This window comes from Oncorhynchus mykiss, chromosome 8 (genome assembly GCF_013265735.2).
Source record: "Oncorhynchus mykiss isolate Arlee chromosome 8, USDA_OmykA_1.1, whole genome shotgun sequence".
Taxonomy (NCBI): domain Eukaryota; kingdom Metazoa; phylum Chordata; class Actinopteri; order Salmoniformes; family Salmonidae; genus Oncorhynchus; species Oncorhynchus mykiss.
Window position 1 is genome coordinate 74,390,645 of NC_048572.1, and position 24,301 is coordinate 74,414,945.

A 24,301-nucleotide genomic window follows, 5' to 3' on the forward strand; every position below is an offset into this window, starting at 1 on the left:
GTCTCAGCTTCAGCACAGACAGAGACAGACAGAGACAGACAGAGACAGACAGAGACAGACAGAGACAGACAGAGACAGACAGAGACAGACAGAGACAGAGACAGACAGAGACAGACAGAGACAGACAGAGACAGACAGAGACAGACAGACACAGACAGACACAGACAGACACAGACAGACAGACGGGGCTTGTCATAGCATTCACACACCCCATATAGGGCCCATTGGTTATGACAGGGAGACAGGGAAGTGCTGTATTTTTTAAAGGGTGTGTTCTTTTTGTGTGCAAAAGGAAATATTGTCATCAAATGCATGGTCTTAATTTGGAGACTGGAGAATAATGCATCAAACATACACGTTTATGCCTGTCTGTAACACTAAAGCTATCAATAGAGGGAGACAAATGACTGCAGTGTTTTTGGGAAATTCACAAGACAACAATCAAATCATTATTTTCAATAAATATGTGGAAATGTATATTTTCAAACAATGCCTGGAAAGCTGACATGAAATGTCTAGTTCCCTTTCAGTCGGTCACTCGGTATAAAATACTATGGGGAATCAACGACCAATCATATTCACCTGAAGAAAACTGAAATCACGCCCAATGGGCAAATGGATGCCTAGCCCGCCCTCGAAGCCCCAGTATTATGCCCAGGAAGTGGGTCTTCGAGGGCAGGCTAGGCATCCATTCCCTAAATTCTTTGCTCTTCACCTCGCCTGAAGGAAGAACGTGTCACGCAATTTGCTAACTTTTCAACATTTGTACTTAGGTGTTTGTTAGTGGGGAGAGGGTACTTGTCCCCCTAGATGTTGTGAGTTTTGGGTCTTGGTATCGTTTTTTGTGTTTGCTAAAATTGAACTACTTTTTGCTCTGCTTGTGTAACCAGTGCTTCCTTGCTTGAGTAAGACGGCCAGTCGTAAGAGTAAGTTCAAAAAGGCTAACCAGCAGAGTTTGGACCTCCGACTATGCCCTAGGACAAGGGTACTCAACTCTTACCCTACGAGGCCCAGAGCCTGCTGGTTTTCTGTTTTACCTGATAACACACCTGGTGTCCCATGTCTATATCAGTCCCTGATTAGAGGGGAACAATGAAAAAATGCAGTTGAACTGGCTTCAAGGTCCAGAGTTGAGTTTGAGGGCACTAAGGCATGTAAAGATACTCATGAGTGCTGTCTGGGGTGGAAACACACACAGGAGGCTTTGGCTCAGACCAGTTTGTGTGACCATTGTTTTCGGCTGGGCTCAACTTCCATTGGGTGTCGGGCTGACTTTGTGGAAAAGATTGGGGCTGCTGGCGAAGGGTCTTCGGGTTAAGCAACCTCAAGAATGGGGTTGTCGGAGGTCAGGAGAGAGCAGCAGCGGTGGTCGGAGTTGATAGGGGTGTCATCACAGGCAAGTGAGGCTCCATCCAGTGTGAATAGGATTACATCAGTCCGGGGCAGCCTAAAGCCCAGCTTTGGATTCAGTGGGGGAGAGTGACCATTGGTTGTTAATGCGCCTTTGATGGAGCTGTGTCGTAGGGCGGAAACCATCTGGGGGTGGATTGTACATCTTCTCCCCCAGGTTGGGGGAAGGTATTTACTTCCTGTCCATGCAGCGGTGAAGCATTGCTTACCCCTGTTTAAATATTTCTCTCATGACCTAAAGGCAACCTCAGATTCCCCTCATTCAGCCAGGCTGGTGCTACCAGGTTATGGGGAGTTCATGAATGTAGGGGGTATGGAGGAGGCGAGGATCGTTTGCACATCGCCAATTGATGGAAAGCTGGTGAGTTACTTAGTTCCAGAGTCTAACAATGGGGCTATTCCTAGCACGGTGCTTCTGAATAAACAATGCCGTTTATCAGCAGATCAGCTGGTTGCAGTTCCTGAGAGGAACAGGCAGATGTATTTGGATGAGTCGGTTTCGTCAACAAGGTTGTTTGGCTCAGCTATGGAGTCCTTACAGGCCCGTTTCGAGGAGGTACAAACTGGTTCTTCCACAGCACGGGGAAAGAGCAGATCTCATGACCCTAGCTGCAGGCCGAGGGAAGAGTTATGTTCTCGGGGCCCACCTCCCCAAGAATTTACTGTAGCAACAGTGCTCCCAAGTGGCTCGGTCAATGGGGGCAACTTACTGGTTTCCGAAGTTCCCGAATCCGGTGTGGTCTGGGTATCAGAATGGCTGTACCACGTAAGCACATTGTTTCTACCCAAGCTTCCTCAGTGTTCAGGGGTATCGAGAGTGAGGTATCGTCCAGGTGTGGACATAATAAACACAGATCCTTCCCTAAAAAACTTTTAAAAATTATGACAAATAAATTGAATATCCCAGTCCTCAGGGTGGCGCTCTGCCCCTTAAGGACATAATGTATGGGAGACTGGGAGCATGTTCCGTCCAGTGGCGGGCATATGCAGTTTCACCATGGGTGACTAAGGGGTACCACCTGGACAGTGACTAAGGGGTACCACCTGCCGTTTGCTGTGCGTCCTCCTCCTTTCGTGGCGGTCCTAGCACCTGTCGTCTTCAAAAGCAGGCTATTCGGGTGGTTCCAGTGTCAGAAGTATAGAGCGGTTGGTGCAGCCGGTACTTCTTAGTTCCCAAGAGCGATGGAAAGTTGTGTCCCATCCTGGACTTGCGTGTTTTAAATAAGCACCTCAAGGTCCGCAAGTTTAGGATTGACAGCCCTACCCCGGGGTCTCGTACTCTGGTGGTGCGGTTCCTGAAAGGCGTGCGCCGGCTCAGGCCAGTTTCTAAGCCTTTGGCACCTTCCATGGAGGGAAGCCTCTATTTGAACCATTGGAGTCTGTGGACCTGAAGGTCCTTTCCTACAAGACTGCCCTGTTGGAAGGTGAACCTTCGCCCCAGTCTGAGGTCCTGAGCGCTCTAGAGCAGGTTTTCATCAAGGATCTCTCTGTACTTTGATCTGTTCATCTTTGCCTCGATCTTGACTAGTCTCCCAGACCCTGCTGCTGAAAAACATCCCCACAGCATGATGCTGCCACCACCATGCTTCTCCGTACGGATGGTGTCTGGTTTCCTCCAGACACTTGGCCTTCAGGCCAAAGAGTTCAATCTTGGTTTCATCGGACCAGAGAATCTGGTTTCTCATGGTCTGAGTCTTTTGGTGCCTTTTGGCAAACTCCAAGCAGGCTGTCATGTGCCTTTTACTGAGGATTGGCTTCCATACGGCCGCTCTACCATAAAGGCCTGATTGGTGTAGTGATGCAGAGATGGGTAGTCCTTCTGGAAGATTTTCCCATCTCCTCAGAGGAATTTCAATGCTGCAGTCTTTTTTTGGTACCCTTCCCCAGATCGGTGCCTGTCTCTGAGCTCTACCGACAATTCCTTCGACCTCATGGCTTTATTTTTGCTCTGACATGCACTGTCATCTGTGGACCTTATATAGACAGGTGTTTGCCTTTCCAAATCATGTCCAATCAATTGAATTTACCACAGACTCCAATCAAGTTGTAGAAACATCCTAAGGATGATCAATGGAAACAGGATGCACCAATTTCAAGTCTCATAGCAAAGGGTCTGAATACTTATGTTAAAACCTGTTTTCACTTTGTCATTATGGGGTATTCTGTGTAGATTGCAGAGGAATTTAATCCATTTTAGAATAAGGCTGTAATGTAACAAATGTGAAAAGTCAAGGGGTCTGAATACTTTCTGAAGGCACTGTATATGGATAGGACCAAGGATATCCCAGTTCGTGACCAATTTTTGGTCTGTTTCGCTAATCCAGCTCAAGGTAGGGTGATTTTCTAAGCAGTGTCTTTCTCATTGGATTGCGGAGGCTATCTCAATGGAACATGACGGCAAAAGACAAGGGTTGGTGTACATGCTCCCTCCACTAGGGGTGTGGTGGCTGCTTGGGCGTTGTTCAGGTGCATGATGATTGGTGATATCTGTGCTGCAGCAAGTTGGGTTTCCCAACATAACTTTGAGGATTTATCGCTTGGATGTAACTGATCCCAGTGTGCCTCACATGGTTCTCATGGCTGGGTCCAGGAGTGGGTATTAGGCAGCGCACAGGTTGCGCATTTATCCTGGTTACCACAGTTTCCTCTGGGTTTGAGTCTTTGGCTGCCATGGTTGCGCACGAGTACACAGTCTCCAGGTTACTGCAGGTTACTCTCTGCGTCTCCCACCAGCACTCTGCACAGGCAACAATGGAGGACAGTGAGAGGATCTTTACTGAGCTGATACACTCCATAGAGAGAAGGTGCTGTGAGGTGTGAGAGCTGATCAGAGCCCAGGAGAAGACTGCAGTGAGTCAGCCTGAAGGACTCACACAGAGACTGGAGCAGGCAGCTGAGCTGAGGAAGAAACACTGAACTGGAGCACCTTTCACACACAGAGGATCACATTCCTCCAGGTATTATCAAGTATTACATGTAAAAAGGTTTTTTTAAACACAATGATTGCATGTTGACGGATTTCTAATTTGTATCATTTTGTATCCTCTCACTGTTCCCTCTGTAGATATGGCCGTCTCTATACGCCCCTCCTGAAACTCTATCGCTCTGAACTAACAGAGAGACAGGAAGACATCCTGAAAGAGAATTGGCTTCAGATTTTAAGAGCAGGTGTGACACTGATATGTCTGATATTCCACACCACTACATAAATAGAACTTGGCAGTGGTACATAACCTATTTCATAAAACTGGGGGAAAAATGATATTGCTCTTCAATCGTTTCTCTAAAATGGATTGGTGCATAATTGTTGATAGCCCTTTGTTGATCAGGGGTGTGGGCATGGGTGGGCCTGGGTTGACACAGGCCCGCCCCCTGGGGAGCCAGGCCCTGCCAGGTCCACCCAATCAGATTGAGCCCTTTGTTGTTATTAATTGAAAACTTTCCCAATCTGCAGTCAATACAATGGAGATTATGTACACCCCAGAGCCCCTCTCAGAGAAATACTTCACAAATATATCTAAAATCAATTATCTATTTCATTCAATTGTGCATCCATGTCTTTCTTCACTGTCACCAGGAGACACTGTTGCTAAAAAAACAGCTAAAATGAAAGTATAAATGTATGTTATTACACAAAATGTAAGGTCTATTCTACACTAATCACATGTCGTAAGTACCTCTGTTCTGTTTCCTCCCTCTCCTCTCTCCATAGATTTCTGTCAGCTCACATTGGATCCAAACACAGCATTCTACAATCTCCACCTGACTGAAAGAGACCAGAAAGTGACAATGAAGGAGCCCAAACCGTGCCTCAACCACACAGAGAGGTTTCACAGTATCCAGGTGCTGTGTAGAGAGGCTGCTGTTACTGGGAGGTAGAGTGGAGCGGGAAGAGGCCCTACATACCAGTCTTATACAAGGACATCAGGAGGACAGGCTTTGGTCCAGAAGCCCAGTTTGGCCTCATAATGAGAAGTCCTGGAATTTACTCTGCGTCAAATAAGAATGTAGTTTCCTACATAACAACATAAAGACTAAACTATCTGACCCCGAGTCCTCTAGGATAAGAGTGTACCTGGATCACAGGGCAGGAGATCTGTCCTTCTACAGCGTCTCTGACACAATGAGCCTCCATAGAGTCCAGACTGCATTCACTCAGCCACTCTAGCCTAGCTTTAGGCTGTATGCATACATGGGCCTAATGAAACTGACTTATCTTCAGTGATAATAGATGTTACCCTCAGGAGGAGAGAGATCGGCTATTCAAGCACACACAAAACCATATCCACAAACAGACCAATAACACACATTTACTTGTATAATTTATATTGAAAACTGGTTAAAAACATTAGTCTCCCTTATATAAACGGTAAAATGTATCTGTAATCATACTTACAACTGTGCCCTTACCATTTAATCCCCATTCAGTATTGTCATATTTGAGCAATACATCATAAACCAAGTGCATAGAAAAAGGTGTGATATGGGTAGCAATAAAGCGCTTCATACTATAACAACTGAACCAGACAGGACAGTACTGAGCTTGTCATCCTGGTTGGCTGTCCGTCTGGAACGATCTGATGTCTTCTCCTATGAACTCATTCACTGTAGTCAAAAAAGACACAGCAGCCAGTCAGAAGTTTAGACATTCATTTATGCTGTATATCAATCCATCAAACATGTTATATTATATGTATTGTTATTATTGTAACAATGGAGATCAATACCAATTAGAACTTCGTACTGTACATGCAAACTTCTCACCTTCCTCTAATGTAATGTGGTGAATAGATGATGAGCTGGCAAATTCCAGGGGGGTCGTCTGCATTTTAGACCCAGCCTGAGCCTCCCTTTCCCGAGGTCCCCTGCCCTGGTGGTCCCATACCTCATTGTGGGAGTATGGTGGTGGGTAGAAGTCCTGATACTGGCTGGAGTTGGAAGGAGGCGAGGGGCAGACCTCCTGAGGGTAGGGGTAGTGGGGGTAGGGTGAGGTAGTCATGGGGGGAAGAGAGGAGGAGGAGATGGGGCTGCCTGCGGGGAAGGGACTCAGAGAGGAGGAGTGGGAGGGAGAGGGGGAGGAGGACAGGTATGGGGAGTCCAGCCATGTGGAGGGAGAGGGAGGTTGGGAGACTCTGGGGTACAGGGGAGGCAGTAGCTCGGTGAAGCCCAGCTCCAAGTTCTCAAAGCTGGGGCGTCTTTCTGACAGAGAACCTCTACTGTCACCCACAGCTTCAGGCTTGTGGCAGTACTCCTCCTGGTAGCCATGGCCTTGGTAGGGGGGAGAGTAGGCTGAAGGGTAGGGGGGCAGGTGCAAAGCTAGCCCTCTCTCCTTGGGCGTGGGATCATTCCTCAGGTGCAGACCCCTGTCCACCCTGCTGGGCCCCCCCATGGAGCAGAGTGTCACCCCCTCCAGGGGCAAGACAGAGGGATGCGAGGGCAGAGGGTCGTCCTCTTTAAACATGACTGAGGGCGAGAGAGAGAGCGTGAGAGTGAGAAAGGGAGAGAAAATAAGTGGTAATAAGCCCCTAACCTCGTAGATAAATCAGGATAAATTGTTCAAAATGAACCAAAAACAACAAAGATAGTTCCAGTCTAAGCTGAGAGACTGATGGATGAAGTGAAGGGAGACTCACCCGGCAGGTACTTGAAACAATGAGTGCTGCTCCTTTTCCTCTTCCCGTTGGAGACATAAAGGCACACAGATACTGGGCGGTTCACAGACAGGTCACCATAGGCTGGAATTTGCACACACAGCAAGCACTGTGGGATGACAATATGAACAATGTACATTACAGTTTTAATACATGTGCGCTGAAACACAAATAGACCCAGAAACATACTATTTACCTCACTACTGTTGTCACGGTCAACATGTGCCTCCTCTTCCCACTGCAGCTTTCCATCTGGTAAATATGGATATTAATTATACCTAATTTCATGGATGGTGCACATTGAAGAAAAGAAGAACACGCACACACAAATGTTATGTTATCCTATCTTTGTGGGAACCTAAGATTCATTTTCATTAAAAATCCTACATTCCCTAACTTCTAACTTCCCCTATCCCGAACCCCTTACCTGTCCCTCTTTCCATAAAAAGCACTCTGGACATGGGCAGGAAGTTAGATCCACCCAACAGTAGCTCCTCCCCTCCTTCCACAGAGCACGATATGACACTGACTGACTCCACCACTGGCAGCTCCTGAGCAGAGCGCTGGGCTGAGGAGAGAGACAGAGAAACACAGCGAGACACAGCGAGACACAGAGAGACACAGAGAGACACAGAGAGACACAGCGAGACACAGCGAGACACAGAGAGAGAGGACAGAATACAGATGATTCACTAGGATATTCAGAAACCTATTCAAAAAAAGTTTTGCATTGTCACAATGTGTTGTTTTACAGGGTCAGCCACAGCACCCCTAGAACAAATAAGGATTAGGTGCCTTGCTCAAAGGGACATCGACTGATTTTTCACCTTGTTGACTCAGGTATTCAAACCAGCAACCCTTCAGTTACTGGCCCAACGCTCTAACCGTTAGGCTACCTGCCATACTCACAGCACTCAATAGGCACGGAGGTAACCTGCAGGGCCAGCATCCGTCCAGGCGGGGCCACGGGAAGGCCAAGGGGGAGGTGGGTACGGAACACTAGGCGCACACGCGTGTTTTTCCTCCCTACATCTGTCTCTCCTTTCCTCAGCTCGATGTCCGAGTTCCTCAGCTTCAGAATGCCAGCGCAGTCAATGCTGAAACAGAGATAGGCTGTTATACTCAGCACACAGACAGACACTCACACAGTGCAAAATAGCATGTAAAAGTGCATCCTAGTATTTACACACATACAGGAAAGCTATTCTTTCTGCCTACTCAGTTACCCCCATACAAAGCCGTTGATATCTATGAGCTTTATCTCTCTGGTAGATACTCACAGGGCAGTCATGTTGGTCTCTGGGTTGAGGGGGATGTCCAGTATTTTGGTGCCAGCCTGTACACTCTCCTGACTGGCAGTACCCACCATCTTACCTGTTACCCTGAGGATCAAAAGAAGCATCTTAACAATAAAAACAAAAACACATCAAAACACTGATGTAGCACATACTATCATAGATTGATTGGTGTATTGTTGCACGGTAACCTACCTGTGTATCTGATAGAAAGGATGAGGCCGGATGGACCTGTCATCAGCTGTTCCCACAAACACCTGCAGAGACAGGGGCTGTCTCTCTGTGTACCCAGTCAGCTGGGAGAGACAGAAAGGAGAGCTGTTGTTTAGATATATACTCTATATGTTAGTCTGGGATTGAAGCCATAAACAAATCAAGCTTTCTTTAATTTAATCTATTTATTATACCGTAACAACCGGATGTCCCCCTGGTGATGCCTTGACGGCTCCTCTGCTTCCTTCTGTCTCGTAGTGGGCTCGGTGGTGTGGGCGGGGCTGCACGTCGATACGCAACTCATATTGGTCAAACTGAGTTGGCAGTGGCCAATCAAGTGGCGGTAGAGCATTGGATCTGTAAGAACAATGGACCTGTCAGATGTGTGGGCGGAGCGGGCTATCCTGGCCATCCAAACAATAATAATGGCAAGTCAACACAGTGTTGAGGGATACTGTATAAACATAGTGTGTAACCTGAACATAGGGCTGTGGGCGCTGGCTCTGGTCCTCCCCCAGCCCAGAGCAGGGGGCACAGACAGGTAGTCCATGCCCATGGATGCAACCTCTCTCCTTTGCTGCAGTGGCTCTGGCAGTGGGCAGTGGGAGCTATGGGCTGGACCCTGCTCCTGCTCCACATCCCTGGGGGAGACCTGGAGGACACAAACAATGGATTTCTGGTTGAGCATCAAGACAAACCTCTATGGAACCTAAGTTCTAAGAACCACCAGCCAGCCACCTTACCTGCTCCAGTGACGTCTTCCTAGTTTTCTGTGGAATGCTCAGCTCAAAGCTGCTGTTGTGAGCTTGTGACTGAGAGGTGGAGTCTTCTCCCTCCAGGGTACAGGAGTGGTCCTCAGAGTAGCTGCTCCTGCGGGACGTGCAGGGGGAGGCCAGAGGGGAGTTCCTGCGCTTCTTACCCCCCGGTGAGGTGGGCCGGGAGGAGGGTGACAGGCAGAAATGGGAGGTGACCTCATTGAGCTCCTCCTCCTCCACCAGCAGTGAATCACAGCTGGACGCAGGACTGAGCCAGCCGCGAGAGGAGGGGCTGGAGGCAGGGCTTGGGCTCAGGGACCCAGCGCCGGTGCTGCCTTCGCGGTAGCAGAATGGGTCCATTAGGGGAAGGTAGAGGCGCTCCCTGTCCCATCCACCTCCTGTGTCCCAGAAGTTACTTCCTGCTGGGGCAGTGTCATCCTCTGGGGAGATAGTGGTGATCTGGATGCTAGGGCACTCCAACACATGGGACTCTGACACCTGGGAGAGAGATGGGAGAGAGAGAGAGAGAGAGAGATGGGAGAGAGAGAGAGAGATGGGAGAGAGAGATGGGAGAGAGATGGGAGAGAGATGGGAGAGAGAGATGGGAGAGAGAGAGAGAGAGAGAGATGGGAGAGAGAGAGAGAGAGACAGATAAGTTAGAACATTAACAATAGAGAAATGCTACGCCACCCCCACGGCCGTTAGTTTCTTCTCCGCAATGAGTGGGGATCTGAGTACCTCCCCCAAAAATTCTAGAATGCAAACACATTCTAACCGTTCTGATTGGTCCCATAAACCGATGGGTTGGGCCAGATTCAGAACATACATGGGTAAAGTGGCATTTAGGAAATTTGCCGAGGGCGCAGCGCTCAATGGCACTGCGTCACTACAGACCCGAGTTCGATCCCAGGCAGTGTCACAACGGCCGTGACCAGGAGTCCCATAGCGCGGCGCACAATTGGCCCAGCGTTGTCCAGGTTAGGGGAGGATTTGGCCGGGGGGGCTTTACTTGGCTCATCGCACTCTAGCGACTCCTTGTGGAGGGCCGGGCGCCTGCAGGCTGAATTCGGTCGTCAGGTGAACGGTGTTTCCTCCGACACATTGGTGCAGCTGGCTTCCGGGTTGAGAGGGCAGGTGTTAAGAAGCGCGGATTGGCAGGTCATGTTTCAGAGGACGCATGACTCAACCTTCGCCTCTCCCGAGCCCGTTTTGGAGTTGCAGCGATAAGACAAGATCGTAATTGAATATCACAAAATCATTAAACTAAAATATCACTAAAATAAATAAACATTCGTAATTGGCTTTTATACTCTGATTGGTTACTGATGATCCAATCGCTGATGACTTTCTTTTGTACAACACCCTTCAATTTCACCACAAATGACTTCAATGATGACAGTCTCAGACTGAAGCGGAAGAATTGTTGGAGTCGTCAGGCAACCATACTGTAGGGAACTGTATGGCTTTTAGCATCATTTATGACATACATTTACGAGTCACTGTCCCACTCTCACTGACCAGGAGAGTAACTGGACATCTCCGATTCGCTCACCTGTACAGATCTCGCTGGAAGGCTCTCATAGGTCCCACTGAACTCCCTCACCAAGGCACGTCTGGGGGGCGGGGAATGCATCCCAGCCCTTTGACTGGCTGAAGAATACGTTGGGGTAGGGATGCCGATTGGCTGGCCTACGTGAGTGGTATCCAGGTGGCTCTCTGTGACCAAACAAAAATGTTGGAGAGGGATGTTAGTAGTCTCCCAGTTACAGGTTGACATGGTAAGCTTTAGCCTATTGAGTTCACCGTAAAGAGATGGTACAGATCTAGAATACATTAAAGTTTCAGAGTAACCAGTTATGTCCACTAACTATAAAAAACATACCCTAACTCTATTGCTTCAGAAATAATGTAGAGGGGGCTTAAGGTTGTTTATAAAATAGGTAAGTAAATGTTCCATATTTGTGTTTTTACATCAAACATTTCCCTGCTGTGGTGCAATAGACAGTACAGGACAGTTAGGTTCACTGTAGAGCACTGTGTGCATCACTTTCCAGTATGGATCATTGGTCAGCCTAGTGCATCAGTTATAAGGTACAATATACACTGTGGTAACATCCCTAGGTTGGGGTGTGGTATATGTGTTGTATGCCAGTGTGGGCAGGAAATAAATGCTTTAGTGGGTGAGAGGGGTGTGTATCAAAAGCTGAAAGGGGAAAGGAGTGAGGGGGAGAGGAGAGGGAGAACGGGGGGAGAGGAGAGGGAGAACAGAGGGAGAGTAGAGGGATAGTAAATGGAGAGCAGAGGGAGAGTAGAGGGAGAGGAGAGGAGAGGGAGAGGGAGAACGGAGGGAGAGTAGAGGGAGAACGGAGGGAGAGGAGAGGCAGAACGGAGGGAGAGGAGAGGGAGAACAGAAAGAGAGTAGAGGGATAGTAGATGGAGAGGAGAGGAGAGGAGAGGAGAGTGGAGGGAGGTGTGTATGTGGTGCATGCTCAGTAAACAGAGATTGCGGTTCCATCCAGATGGCAGCTGTTAACTCCACTCACACGCACAGCTGATTAAAACCACATTGAGTTCTGCTCTTACACACACACACACACACACACACACACACACACACACACACACACACACACACACACACACACACACACACACACACACACACACACACACACACACACACAGCACACATAGTAGGCTACAGAACACAAGAACTCCATGCACATGAACACATCCCCCAGACACAGATAAGCACGTGTGCACATACAGTACATCCAGACCGGGGCTCTCCAACCCTGTTCCTGGAGAACTACTGTCCTGTAGTTTTTCAATCCAACCCCAATCTAGCGTGTCTAGTTCTAATAATTAGCTGGTAGATCAACCAAATCAGGTTAGTTACAACTGGGGTTGGAGTGAAAACCTACAGGAGGGTAGCTCTCAAAGAACAGGGTTGGAGAGCCCTGATCAGACACATAACTCATCTATACCTGGGTAGAGAGAGAGAGAACATTAGGCCAAATAATTGTACAAATAAATGATAAACGTACTTAGAACAAGTCAACTAAATCATTCACATTATATACACCACACACAGAGGAATGTCTCTACGTTGTGGATGAGTTGCCTACATTGGGGACCATTGAACGGCCTTCAATCTTCATTTCCTTATCTGTCAATCTCTCTCTCGGTCAATCTCTCCCACATTCACAAACATTCACACACACTATTCAAGAAAGGGTTCTAACCAGTATTGCTCGACTCTAGGAGCGACAGGGCGCTCTCTGTCCTCTCCCCCACGATAGTGTGCTCCTGGTCCGCGTTGCACAGCGGGGATGGGCCCCGGAGTTGGCGCGTCGGGTCCTCCTCAAAAACCAACTTGAACTCGAACTCCCCCTCCTCCCAACCAGAACCCGGCGCAGCCCCCATCCCCACAGCAAGCGAAAAAAAAGTATGCGAAACGGATGAAGAGAACTCCCAGTTGAACAGATAGTGTGATCTGCTGTGTTATTTCATAATGATAATTTCCTTGGTCCTGTTCATTCGAAGTTTTGGAGAAGACAGATTTAAATAAATATATCGAGTTCTTTGAAGTCCGTTAGCCATAGGACCGGTATCTATCTATTCCATCACAGGCTATCTATCAGTCTTTAATTCTAATGCTCTGTCGCCATCCTTTCTTCTATCCGACCAGAAAAAAAAGTGTATCAAATATTTTGTCGTCCTTTACCCTTAATTGCCTTTGGGTGAGTTGCCCAGCCCAGTTTGGACAGTTACTCGATCTCAATTGGACATTTCGTTTGTCAGTCAATGAGACCCTCTCACCCTCCCCTCTCCCCTGTTCCCCCTGCCTGTGTCCATGAGCCGGGATGTTTCTTTTCACATGCTGTGCTTAGTTTACGTTTAAAAAAAAACTTTTTCCCAGTTCTTAACATAACTAATATGTTAAGTAGGCTATAGCCTATAGATTATTGCCTACATTTCCTCTGACAGTTTGACAGTACATCCTTGTATTTCCAGAAGTTTTCTGTTTTCGCTCCCTCCCTCAAACACTAAACTTTTTAAAGGTATCAACTCGAGTGTAAAAAAGTAATGAAGTGACCCTCTTGAGCCAGATGTTTGGCTGGTGGGCTGTTCCTCCTTGCTGTGGCCTCACTGTATGTCCCTGTGCTCTCTGTCATAAAAAGGACCATGATTCTTCGCTGTCATTCAGAGAGCATAAGGAGGCCAGGCTGTTTCCTGTGGTGTTTACATGATTTACCCCCTCTGTCTTGTCATCCTCCTTTCCTACTCCCATTACCCATCTCAGCCCTTTTCTTTTCCCTCCCCCATGTTACTCCCCTTGCTCTCCCAGGCTCACCCCCCCTCCCTCTCTCCCGCCCTCCCTCTCCCTCCCTTGCAAGATCTGTTTCTCATTATCCTCTGTAGTCTGTACTCTGTCTGAGACGGGAGACGAAAAACTTAAATAAACATGCTCTCTCCCTCCCTCAATCCCTCTCTTTCCCTAGCCCCCCCCCCCCCCCCCCCCCCCCCCCCTGCGCCCCCCTGCCTCTCTCTCACCCCTTCCTCCAGTTCTCACAATCATCATGTTATACTGGAGCTGGATGCTTTTTTCTCTCACTTTCTATCTTTCATACTCTTGGAGATGTGGGTATCTTCTATCCAAATGAAGATGATTATATTTGGTAAATGTTTATGCGCAATCAAGATTGACTAAAGACTGCTCATTATTTAGGGTAAAATATAGTTTATATTGTGGGGGATTGGGATTTATTCTATAGGATTGTAGAATTATCTCGCCTTCATAAGGTCTTGGCAAGAGATCAAAATCGTTTTTTGGAGTTTATATAACCAGTAGGGTTTTATTTGGGAGGCATATGAGTGTTACAAATGAAAAGGATGCTAATGTGGGTCAAATCCTCAGGCTGGCTTTCAGTTGCTGTTGGATGTCAACGGTTGAATGTCAAATTAATTGACAGAGGAAGGAGGATATAACAATGTGGATATCTTGCCACCATGTGGTAGAAAGGTGGAACAGTCTTTCCACAGTCTGTATTCTTTTGCCCGTCTTAATATTTTATTTTTATTGGCCAGTCTGAGATATGGCTTTTTCTTTGCAACTCTGCCTAGAAGGCCAGCATCCCGGAGTCGCTTCTTCTGTTGACGTTGAGACTGGAGTTTTGCGGGTACTATTTAATGAAGCTGCCAGTTGAGGACTTGTGAGGAATCTGTTTCTCAAACTAGACACTCTAATGTACTTGTCCTCTTGCTCAGTTCTGCACCGAGGTCTCCCACTCCTCTTTCTATTCTGGTTAGAGCCAGTATGCTCTGTTCTGAGAAGGGAGTAGGCCATAGCGTGGTACGAGATCTTCAGTTCTTGGCAATTTCTTTCATGGAATAGCCTTCATTTCTCAGAACAAGAATAGACTGATGAGTTTCAGAAGATGGTTCTTTGTTTCTGGCCATTTTGAGCCTGTAATCAAACACACAAATGCTGATGCTCCAGATACACAACTAGTCTAAAGAAGGCCAGTTGTATTGCTTCTTTAATCAGACAACAGTTTTCAGTTGTGCTAACATAATTGCAAAAGGGGTTTCTAATGATCAATTAGCCTTTTATAATGATAAACTTGGATTAGCTAACACAACATCCCATTGGAACACAGGAGTGATGGTTGCTGATAATGGGCCTCTGTATGGCTATGTAGATATTCCATTCAAAAGCAGCCGTTTCCAACTACAATAGTCATTTACAACATTAACAAAGTCTACACTGTCCTCTGATCAATTTGATGTTATTTTAATGGACACATTTAAAAATATATATATATATTAAACAAGGACATTTCTAAGTGACCCCAAACTTTTAAACAGTAGTATTTACAGTGCCTTGCGAAAGTATTCGGCCCCCTTGAACTTTGCGACCTTTTGCCACATTTCAGGCTTCAAACATAAAGATATAAAACTGTATTTTTTTGTGAAGAATCAACAACAAGTGGGACACAATCATGAAGTGGAACGACATTTATTGGATATTTCAAACTTTAACAAATCAAAAACTGAAAAATTGGGCGTGCAAAATTATTCAGCCCCCTTAAGTTAATACTTTGTAGCGCCACCTTTTGCTGCGATTACAGCTGTAAGTCGCTTGGGGTATGTCTCTATCAGTTTTGCACATCGAGAGACTGACATTTTTTCCCATTCCTCCTTGCAAAACAGCTCGAGCTCAGTGAGGTTGGATGGAGAGCATTTGTGAACAGCAGTTTTCAGTTCTTTCCACAGATTCTTGATTGGATTCAGGTCTGGACTTTGACTTGGCCATTCTAACACCTGGATATGTTTATTTTTAAACCATTCCATTGTAGATTTTGCTTTATGTTTTGGATCATTGTCTTGTTGGAAGACAAATCTCCGTCCCAGTCTCAGGTCTTTTGCAGACTCCATCAGGTTTTCTTCCAGAATGGTCCTGTATTTGGCTCCATCCATCTTCCCATCAATTTTATCCATCTTCCCTGTCCCTGCTGAAGAAAAGCAGGCCCAAACCATGATGCTGCCACCACCATGTTTGACAGTGGGGATGGTGTGTTCAGAGTGATGAGATGTGTTGCTTTTACGCCAAACATAACGTTTTGCATTGTTGCCAAAAAGTTCAATTTTGGTTTCATCTGACCAGAGCACCTTCTTCCACATGTTTGGTGTGTCTCCCAGGTGGCTTGTGGCAAACTTTAAACAACACTTTTTATGGATATCTTTAAGAAATGGCTTTCTTCTTGCCACTCTTCCATAAAGGCCAGATTTGTGCAATATACGACTGATTGTTGTCCTATGGACAGAGTCTCCCACCTCAGCTGTAGATCTCTGCAGTTCATCCAGAGTGATCATGGGCCTCTTGGCTGCATCTCTGATCAGTCTTCTCCTTGTATGAGCTGAAAGTTTAGAGGGACGGCCAGGTCTTGGTAGATTTGCAGTGGTCTGATACTCCTTCCATTTCAATATTATCGCTTGCACAGTACTCCTTGGGATGTTTAAAGCTTGGGAAATCTTTTTGTATCCAAATCCGGCTTTAAACTTCTTCACAACAGTATCTCGGACCTGCCTGGTGTTTTCCTTGTTCTTCATGATGCTCTCTGCGCTTTTAACGGACCTCTGAGACTATCACAGTGCAGGTGCATTTATACGGAGACTTGATTACACACAGGTGGATTGTATTTATCATCATTAGTCATTTAGGTCAACATTGGATCATTCAGAGATCCTCACTGAACTTCTGGAGAGAGTTTGCTGCACTGAAAGTAAAGGGGCTGAATAACTTTGCACGCCCAATTTTTCAGTTTTTGATCTGTTAAAAAAGTTAGAAATATCCAATAAATGCCGTTCCACTTCATGATTGTGTCCCACTTGTTGTTGATTCTTCACAAAAAAATACAGTTTTATATCTTTATGTTTGAAGCCTGAAATGTGGCAAAAGGTCGCAAAGTTCAAGGGGGCCGAATACTTTCGCAAGGCACTGTATATGTATATATATAGTGGCAGACCAGGGGGTTGTGTCAAAACATTTGCACAGATCAGACACAGAGTAGGATTAGCTCAGTTTCAAAGGTGTTTATTAAAATAATAGTTCAAAAGAAAAGAATAGGTCTCCCCCATGAGACCCTCTCCGGGATACCATCTTCTGGGCTCCGGGTCTTGCTGTGTCCTGTGGGGATCAAAATCTGAACTCACTCCTGTTACCTCTGCAACCGTCCCCAACTATACAGGTGTCCTTTCTTGCTCTTTCCCTTACATAGACTGACCAGGTGAATCCTGGTGAAAGCTATGATCCCTTACTGAAGTCTCTTAAATCCACATCAATCACTGTAGATGAAAGGGAGGAGACAAGCTAAAGAAGGATTTTTAATCCTTGAGACAATTGAGACATAGTGTGCCATTTAGAGGGTAAATGGGCAAGACAAAAAATATAAGTGCCTTAGAAGAGGGTATGTCATGAGTGAGGATGTTGAATCAACGTGGAAAACTGATTGGATTTGCAAAAGTAATCGACTTTAGGGCATTTCGTATTTTTAACCTAAATCCAATGACATGGTGACATTTTTTGTTGACTTCACGTTAGTTGACAACTCAACTAAATGTAAATCAAATCTAGACATTGAACTGATGTCTGTGCCCAGTTGGCAGACACAATGCGTGCCTGACTACCTCTAAAGGAAGATCACAATCAGATCACAATGTGTCTTTTAATCTTCTACACCTGTCGGATAATGTGGGTACAATCAGAATATTGTCAAGATCAGGACAAAGGGGGGAAGGTTAGCACCAGGAAAAACACCGCTGTGGAGGGTGTGTGTGTGAAAGAGAGTGAGAGGTTGGAGACTAAAGGAAGGACACACCTCTCTCGCCCTTCAGAGCATGTTACAGCTTGTGGGGCAGCACATTTATTAGACACAGTAACAGGGAAAGACAGGGGAAACAAGCAGTTGTAAAGAAAAAAATAGAATGAGAGAGGGAGTTGGATACAAGCTGTCAGAAAAGAGAGATAAACAAAGAGTATAGATAAACACAAAACTATTGCCACCATATGGTTACACACCCTACTCAGATCCATTGCTCTTCATCACCTTCTTCGCCATCCTCTGAAGTCTTGATTGTGTAGTAAGGTGAGTGGATGCAAATATCCTGAATTTTTCCCTGGGATATACTCGATTCTCATTTTCAGTCTCTCTCTCTCTGTCTTTCTCTCTCTCTCTCTTTCTCTTTCGTTCTCTCTCTCTCTCTCTCTCATAATCATTCCTAATCTCATAATAATTCCTAATTCATTTCCAATTATCTTATTTTCCAATTCCATCCTCTTCCCTCTATCTATCTTCTTTCCCTCTCATATCCATGTGTTGATGAGTGAATCCTGTCTCTGTGTGGTTCAGTGTGTTACTTGCTGTTGACGTAACTCTGCCTTGATTCTTATGTTGACACATAAGGTCAGCTTTTGAAATCCACTTCAAACAGTGTAGATAAAGGGGAGGAGACCGACTAAAGAAGAATTTTTAATTCTTGCGATAATTGAGACAGGGATTGTGTATGTGTGCCATTCAGAGGGTGAATGAGCAAGACAACAGATTAGGTGTTCCAGATGTTTTCTACACTCAGTGTATAATACAATGCACTTTCCACTGCTGTTCACTTTTTTTATTTGTCAAAATAACTGCACAAGTGGAAACTTGTTGCCCTGTTCATAGCCTGATTGACAAAATGTCCACTTCTGTGAACCATTATTTGGTGTCCTTCCTCTTCATAACTTTACAGAAATATATTTTTTGGGGGGTAGAAATAGAAATTACACCACGGAGGAAGACAAGCATAATGCCTGTGATGATAAGAGGAAATTATTGTGGCAATGTAGAGTACAGAGAGCGATACAGAGAGATACAGAGAGAGACACAGAGAGAGAGAGCAGGAGGGAGGAAATCAAGAGAAGTCTATGACTATCGAAGTGGAGTCTTTTAAAGGAGCAGCGTTAATATTTGGCATGTTTTAGCATGCCATCTCTGTGTTGTGACAATATACTGTTGGCCAGGAGGGCTAATGTGAATATTTGCTTGCCTGTGTCAGTGGCAAAATGTTTTATGTGTGCTGCAAACACATTGTCTACCGCAAAGATACAACAGTGAGTGAGGGTTGAGCGACATGTAGCCCCAACCTCAAATAGAATTATATCCCAAAGCTATTTCTATCAGTGTAAACATGATCTTGGATGCCCATGCTTCACTCACGTCAATGAGGTGAGATTTGGAAGGATGGACTCGTGAAACTAGTGTAAACCATATGCAAAACAATTCACCCAAGGCTGTAGTGGCACCTCAGAACCCAAGGCTGTAGTGGCACCTCAGCACTTCGATACAGTGCCTTAGACCACTGCGCCACTCGGGAGGCCCACAGAAAGCCCTTTCCTGTTGCACATGGTGATCTTAGGCTTGTGTGCGACTGCTCGGCCGTGGAAATCCATTTCATGAAGCTCCCGACGAACAGTTATTGTGCTGACGTTGCTTCCAGAGGCAGTTTGGAATTCGGTAGTAAGTGTTGCAACCCGAGGACAGACAATTTTTACGCGTCACGCACTTCAGCACTCAGTGATCCTGTTCTGTGAGCTTGTGTGGCCCACCACTTCGCGGTTGAGCCATTGTTGCTCCTAAATGTTTGCACTTCACAATAACAGCACTTACAGTTGACCGGGCAGCTCTAGCAAGGCAGAAATTTAACAAACTGACTTGTTGGAAAGATGGCATCCTATTACGGTGCCACGTTGAAAGTCACTGAGCTCTTCAGTAAGGCCATTCTACTGCCAATGTTTGTCTATGGCGATTGCTCAATTTTATACACCTGTCAGCAATGGGTGTGTCTGAAATTCAGTAATTTGAAGGGGTGTCCACATAGTTTTGCACATAGAGTGTACTTCCCAAACATATGTCTCTTTCTCTCTACCCTCGTTTACATCTTGTGCTATCGTGAGTTTTGTGAGATCTGATCAATATGATCCGATCACTATCTGATCAAGGTTTATCGCGTCTACACGTTGTATTAAAATGTGTCTCTTATCCTTCCACCGTGTCAGCACTAAGTTGGTGCCTCCCTGTATGGAAACTATTTGACAGATATTCTTTAAAAATAATCGGAGTTTATTTAAGACAATGATACCATAAATCATTGGTGCTACCTGTGTCAATGATTTTAGAGTGATGATTATAATGATGATTTAAATGGTTTCACCATCCAGGTCTGTTTGATATCCAGACACAATGTGTGCCTGATCACAATCAGATCACAATTTTATTGTCTACACCTGTCTAGAAATGTAGCCTGGGCACAATCAGAATGTAGAAATGATCAAGACAAAGGGCACATGTTAGCAACAGGTATAAACAGGGCTATTGTTTCACCCTTTACCTCAGAGCAAATAACCGTACAAATGGCCAATGACATTGATTTCCTCCTTTTTTCTGACTCGTCCAGCTCCTTCCTTCTTTAATCACACAGAATTGAAGATGACAGACAGCACCTTGAGCCCTCAACTAAAACCTTTACATCAAAACAATATGTTCTTACCTTAGCTTCAATAAGTAAAATGTCTACTGATAACTGTGTTTTATGTAGGTCATACTCTTTGTCAATGACCCAAGCTCTGTGCTACTTTTCAACTTGAAGGTTGATAACACACAGTAGCCATTAGAGTCCATGGATAACTCTGTCTTTCTCCCTCTCTCCCGCAGAGCTGATAACCCTCACTATGGCTAAGGATGGCAGTTCCCTCCTCCATTATCTCAACAAGTCCACTTCCACCTCTATCCTCTTCACCAAAGACACTGTTGAGGATTCCAGCATCGTGAGTAATGACGCCACCACAGCCATAGGAGCCCTCATCTTGGGCCTGGTCTTCCTCCTCGGCGTCCCAGGAAACCTCTTCATCATTTGGAGCATCCTGGCCCGTGCCCGCCAACGCTCCGTTACCACCCTCCTCATCCTCAACCTCGCGTGCGCCGATGGCTTTCTCATGTGCCTTACCATCTTCTTCCTAATTTATCTGGCCAGGCAGAACTGGGACTTTGGCGACCTCATGTGCAAAGGACTGTTTTACCTGTGCAACACTAACATGTACGCCTCCATCTTCCTCATCACGCTGATGAGCCTGCACAGGCTAGTTGCAGTGGTGTGGCCCCATCGAGTGGCGGCCCTGGCCAGCAAGAAGATGGTGGTGCGGGCAATAGCTGTGCTCTGGGCCCTAGTGTTCTCAATTTCTATCCCTGCTCTGGTGTTCAGGCAGGTGAGGTATGATCATGATGAACAGAACAACACCCGCCTGGTGTGTGCCTCAAATCACTCCCGGTCTCGATATGTAAGTTTAAGAGATAAGTGAATATTAAGTTAATAATGAAGTTAGATACATTATATATTTTTTCTGGTTTAAGTATATAGTTATTCAGGATTAGGAAGAGGTTTACATGTTGATACAGGTACAGTCATTATATGACTACTAAAATCACAGGAGCCTCCCTTTCTTCCTGACATCATAAATCCTAACTAATCTTACATTTAGCTTGATCTTGGTATGACAGACCCATTCGTGTTCAAATAAGCCTGGTATTGTACCATGTCATTACATGTGTGCAGTTTATCATTACATAATTTCTCATGTTCAGGTGGTGTACCAGTACACCTTTGAGACAGTAGTGGGATTCCTGGTTCCGTACGGGGTTATAGTGAACAGCTACGTCTGCATCCTGAGACGCCTCAGACAGACCAAGTTCCGTCGTAAGGTCCGCAGTGAGAAACTCATCCTGGCCATCGTTGTGATGTTTGGCATCTTCTGGTTGCCATATCACCTCATTAACATAATACAGGTCTGTGTGATCATACGGTATTGTTTATCTTGCAATTTCACTCAGAGTGTGGAGTGTAGCATAGAAAGTTATACTATTTTACAGTGAATGACTGTACTTTTTTTTCTCTCCTAGGTGGTGGCTGAACAGTTTGATGACAGCTCACCAACAAAAAAGAGGTATGTGCCAACCAACCCAACATCTTTCCCCTCCATTTAGCTAAAGTTAAATTTAACATAAGCACCAACACCCATACAATAAGAAAAGGACTGGAACTGCAACATGAACTCTATCCCTCTCTCTGCAGACTAGATATGGTATGGCAGCCCAGTCGTGCCGTGACCTCCGCTCTGGCCTTCATCAGCAGCTGTGCTAACCCTATACTCTACACCTTTGCTGGAAAATCCTACATCAAAGAGGACGGCATTGCCTTCATGGCTCGGCTCTTTGAGGGGACATCTCTGGACACTGGGATAAAGAAGGGAATTGGACTAAAAGATGCGTTGTCTTTCAGCAGCACTGGGGGCAATGCTGTGAAGAACGAAAAACAGACACTTGTGTAGAGTTGCACTGCAGATGCTATCCACTCATCATGACGATGCACTGCTGCACACAGACTGCTTCGAAACCTTTACCTGTCCAAATGGGACCATCTGAAAGAATCCCTACAATATTCAGTGCACCTTGTGTTAGACAAGTTTCTCAGTAGACCCAAATTCACTGCCACTAATCTTTGTAAATGCGTTTTGTAAATGTGCCCCCCCCCAAAAATTAAAATACTTTTAATATACACTGCTTGTACTGCTTGAATGTTTGTTGCATCCCATGTTGTAAATACCACTTATAATACTGTGGAATATTGTGATTAAAATAAGTGTGGAAAATGATTAATAATTTAAGTTCTGAATATGTAAACTCAACTTCAGGTTATAATTACCTAACCAAACAAATCCAATTTTAAGGGTCACATACACGTGATTAGCAGATTTATTGCAGGTGTAGCGAAATGCTTGTTCTTCGTCAGTGCAGTAATATCTAACAAATTACACAACATATACCCAATACACACAAATCTAAGTAGGAATGAATTAAGACTATATACATGTATGGATGGATGAGTGATGTCAGAGCGGAAAGGACTAAGATACAGTAGAATAGAATACAGTAGAGAGAGAGGTGCATATGAGATGAGTAATGCAAGATATGTAAACATTAAGTGACTAAGATACCGTGACTTATATGTAAACTTCATTAAGGGACCAATATACTGTAGAAGTATAGAAAACGGTATCAGATGAGTAATGCCAGATATGTAAACATTAAAGTGACTAGTGTTCCATTCCTTAAAGTGGCCAGAGATTTATAGTCTATGCCTATAGGTAGCAGCCTCTAATGTGCTAGTGGCCATGACATGAGCTGGAACCAAGAGTCTGAAAAACAGCTTTGATGCACCTGTACTGACCTCGCCTTCTGAATGTTAGCGGGGTGAACAGGCAGTGGCTCGGGTGGTTGAGGTCCTTGATATTTTTGGCCTTCCTGTGACATTGGATGCTGTACAGTAGGTGTCCTGGAGGGCGGGTAGTGTGCCCCCGGTAATGCGTTGGGTAGACCGTACCACCCTCTGGAGAGCATTGGTTGCAGGTGGTGCAGTTGCCATACCAGGCTGTGATACAGCCCGACAGGATGCTTTCAATTGTGCATCTGTAAAAGTTTAAGGGTTTTAGGTGACAAGAAAACTTTCTTTAGCCTCCTGAGGTTGAAGAGGCTCTGTTGCGCCTTCACCACACTGTCTGTGTGGGTGGTCCATCTCAGTTTGTCTGTGGGTGGTCCATCTCAGTGATGTGTACGCCAAGGAACTTGAAGCTTTCCACCTTCTCTGCGGTCTCGTCGATGTAGCTAGGAGGGTGCACCCACGATCATCTCAATTGTTTTGTTGATGTTGAGTGAGGTTGTTTTCCAGGCACCACACTCCCAGAAACCTCACCTCCTCCCTGTAGGCTGTCTCATCATCGTTGGTAATCAAGCCTAATACTGTTGTGTCATCTGCAAACTTGATGATTGAGTTGGAGGCATGCTTGGCCACACAGTCATGGGTGAACAGGGAGTACAGGAGGGGGCTGAACATGCACCCTTGTGGGGCCCCAGTGTTGAGGATCAGCAGAGTGGAGGTGATGTTTCCTACCTTCACCACCCGAATGAGACCTGTCAGGAAGTCCAGGATCCAGTTGCACAGGGTGGGGTTCAGACCCAGGGTTTTGAGCTTAATGATGAGCTTGCAGGGTACTATGGTGTTGGATGCCGAGCTATAGTCAATAAACAGCATTCTTACATAGGTATTCCTCTTGTCCAGATGGGATAGGGCAGTGTGCAGAGTGATGGTGATTGCATCGTCTATGGATCTATTGGGGCGGTAAGCAAATTGAAGTCAGTCTAGAGTGGCAGGTAAGGTAGAGGTGATATGATCCTTAACTAGTCTCAAAGCACTTCATGATGACAGAGGTGAGTGCTAAGTAGCAATAGTCATTAAGTTCAGTTACCTTTGCCTTCTTGGGTACAGGAACAATGGTGGCCATCTTGAACAAAACTGAGCTCCCTCCTTTTATCTCTGGAACCGT

The 24,301-nt window shown here is 45.7% G+C and overlaps 2 protein-coding genes across 2 annotated transcripts; one reads left to right on the forward strand and one right to left on the reverse strand.

Moving 5' to 3' along the window:
• Window positions 1–5,715: 5,715 nt before the first annotated feature.
• Window positions 5,716–13,143, reverse strand: nfatc4 (nuclear factor of activated T cells 4). The gene is made up of 13 exons (XM_036986215.1): window positions 12,570–13,143; window positions 10,877–11,040; window positions 9,313–9,822; window positions 9,046–9,221; window positions 8,764–8,926; window positions 8,552–8,652; window positions 8,342–8,443; window positions 7,971–8,158; window positions 7,489–7,629; window positions 7,258–7,313; window positions 7,044–7,170; window positions 6,175–6,873; window positions 5,716–6,015 (listed from the first exon to the last, which is right to left on the reverse strand). The coding sequence occupies exons 1-13, from the start codon at window positions 12,748–12,750 to the stop codon at window positions 5,957–5,959; spliced, it is 2,667 nt and encodes an 888-aa protein (XP_036842110.1). The 5' UTR covers window positions 12,751–13,143; the 3' UTR covers window positions 5,716–5,956.
• Window positions 13,144–17,740: 4,597 nt separating this feature from the next.
• Window positions 17,741–22,561, forward strand: ltb4r2b (leukotriene B4 receptor 2b). The gene is made up of 5 exons (XM_021613764.2): window positions 17,741–17,975; window positions 20,580–21,202; window positions 21,507–21,707; window positions 21,822–21,865; window positions 21,994–22,561. Exons 2-5 carry the CDS (start codon window positions 20,597–20,599, stop codon window positions 22,247–22,249), a joined length of 1,107 nt encoding a protein of 368 aa, XP_021469439.2. The 5' UTR covers window positions 17,741–17,975; window positions 20,580–20,596; the 3' UTR covers window positions 22,250–22,561.
• The last annotated feature ends 1,740 nt before the right edge of the window (window positions 22,562–24,301 follow it).

Bases quoted from the DNA above. Each gene is read 5' to 3' on its own strand.
- nfatc4 (XM_036986215.1), bottom strand. From the start codon at position 12,750: ATGGGGGCTGCGCCGGGTTCTGGTTGGGAGGAGGGGGAGTTCGAGTTC. The intron at 9,823-10,876 runs GTGAGCGAATCG...TCTCTCTCCCAG, and splicing joins TTCCAGCGAGATCTGTACAG to GTGTCAGAGTCCCATGTGTT. The intron at 7,171-7,257 runs GTAAATAGTATG...GTCATCCCACAG, and splicing joins ACCGTGACAACAGTAGTGAG to TGCTTGCTGTGTGTGCAAAT.
- ltb4r2b (XM_021613764.2), top strand. From the start codon at position 20,597: ATGGCTAAGGATGGCAGTTCCCTCCTCCATTATCTCAACAAGTCCACT. The intron at 21,203-21,506 runs GTAAGTTTAAGA...TCTCATGTTCAG, and splicing joins ATCACTCCCGGTCTCGATAT to GTGGTGTACCAGTACACCTT. The intron at 21,866-21,993 runs GTATGTGCCAAC...CTCTCTCTGCAG, and splicing joins AGCTCACCAACAAAAAAGAG to ACTAGATATGGTATGGCAGC.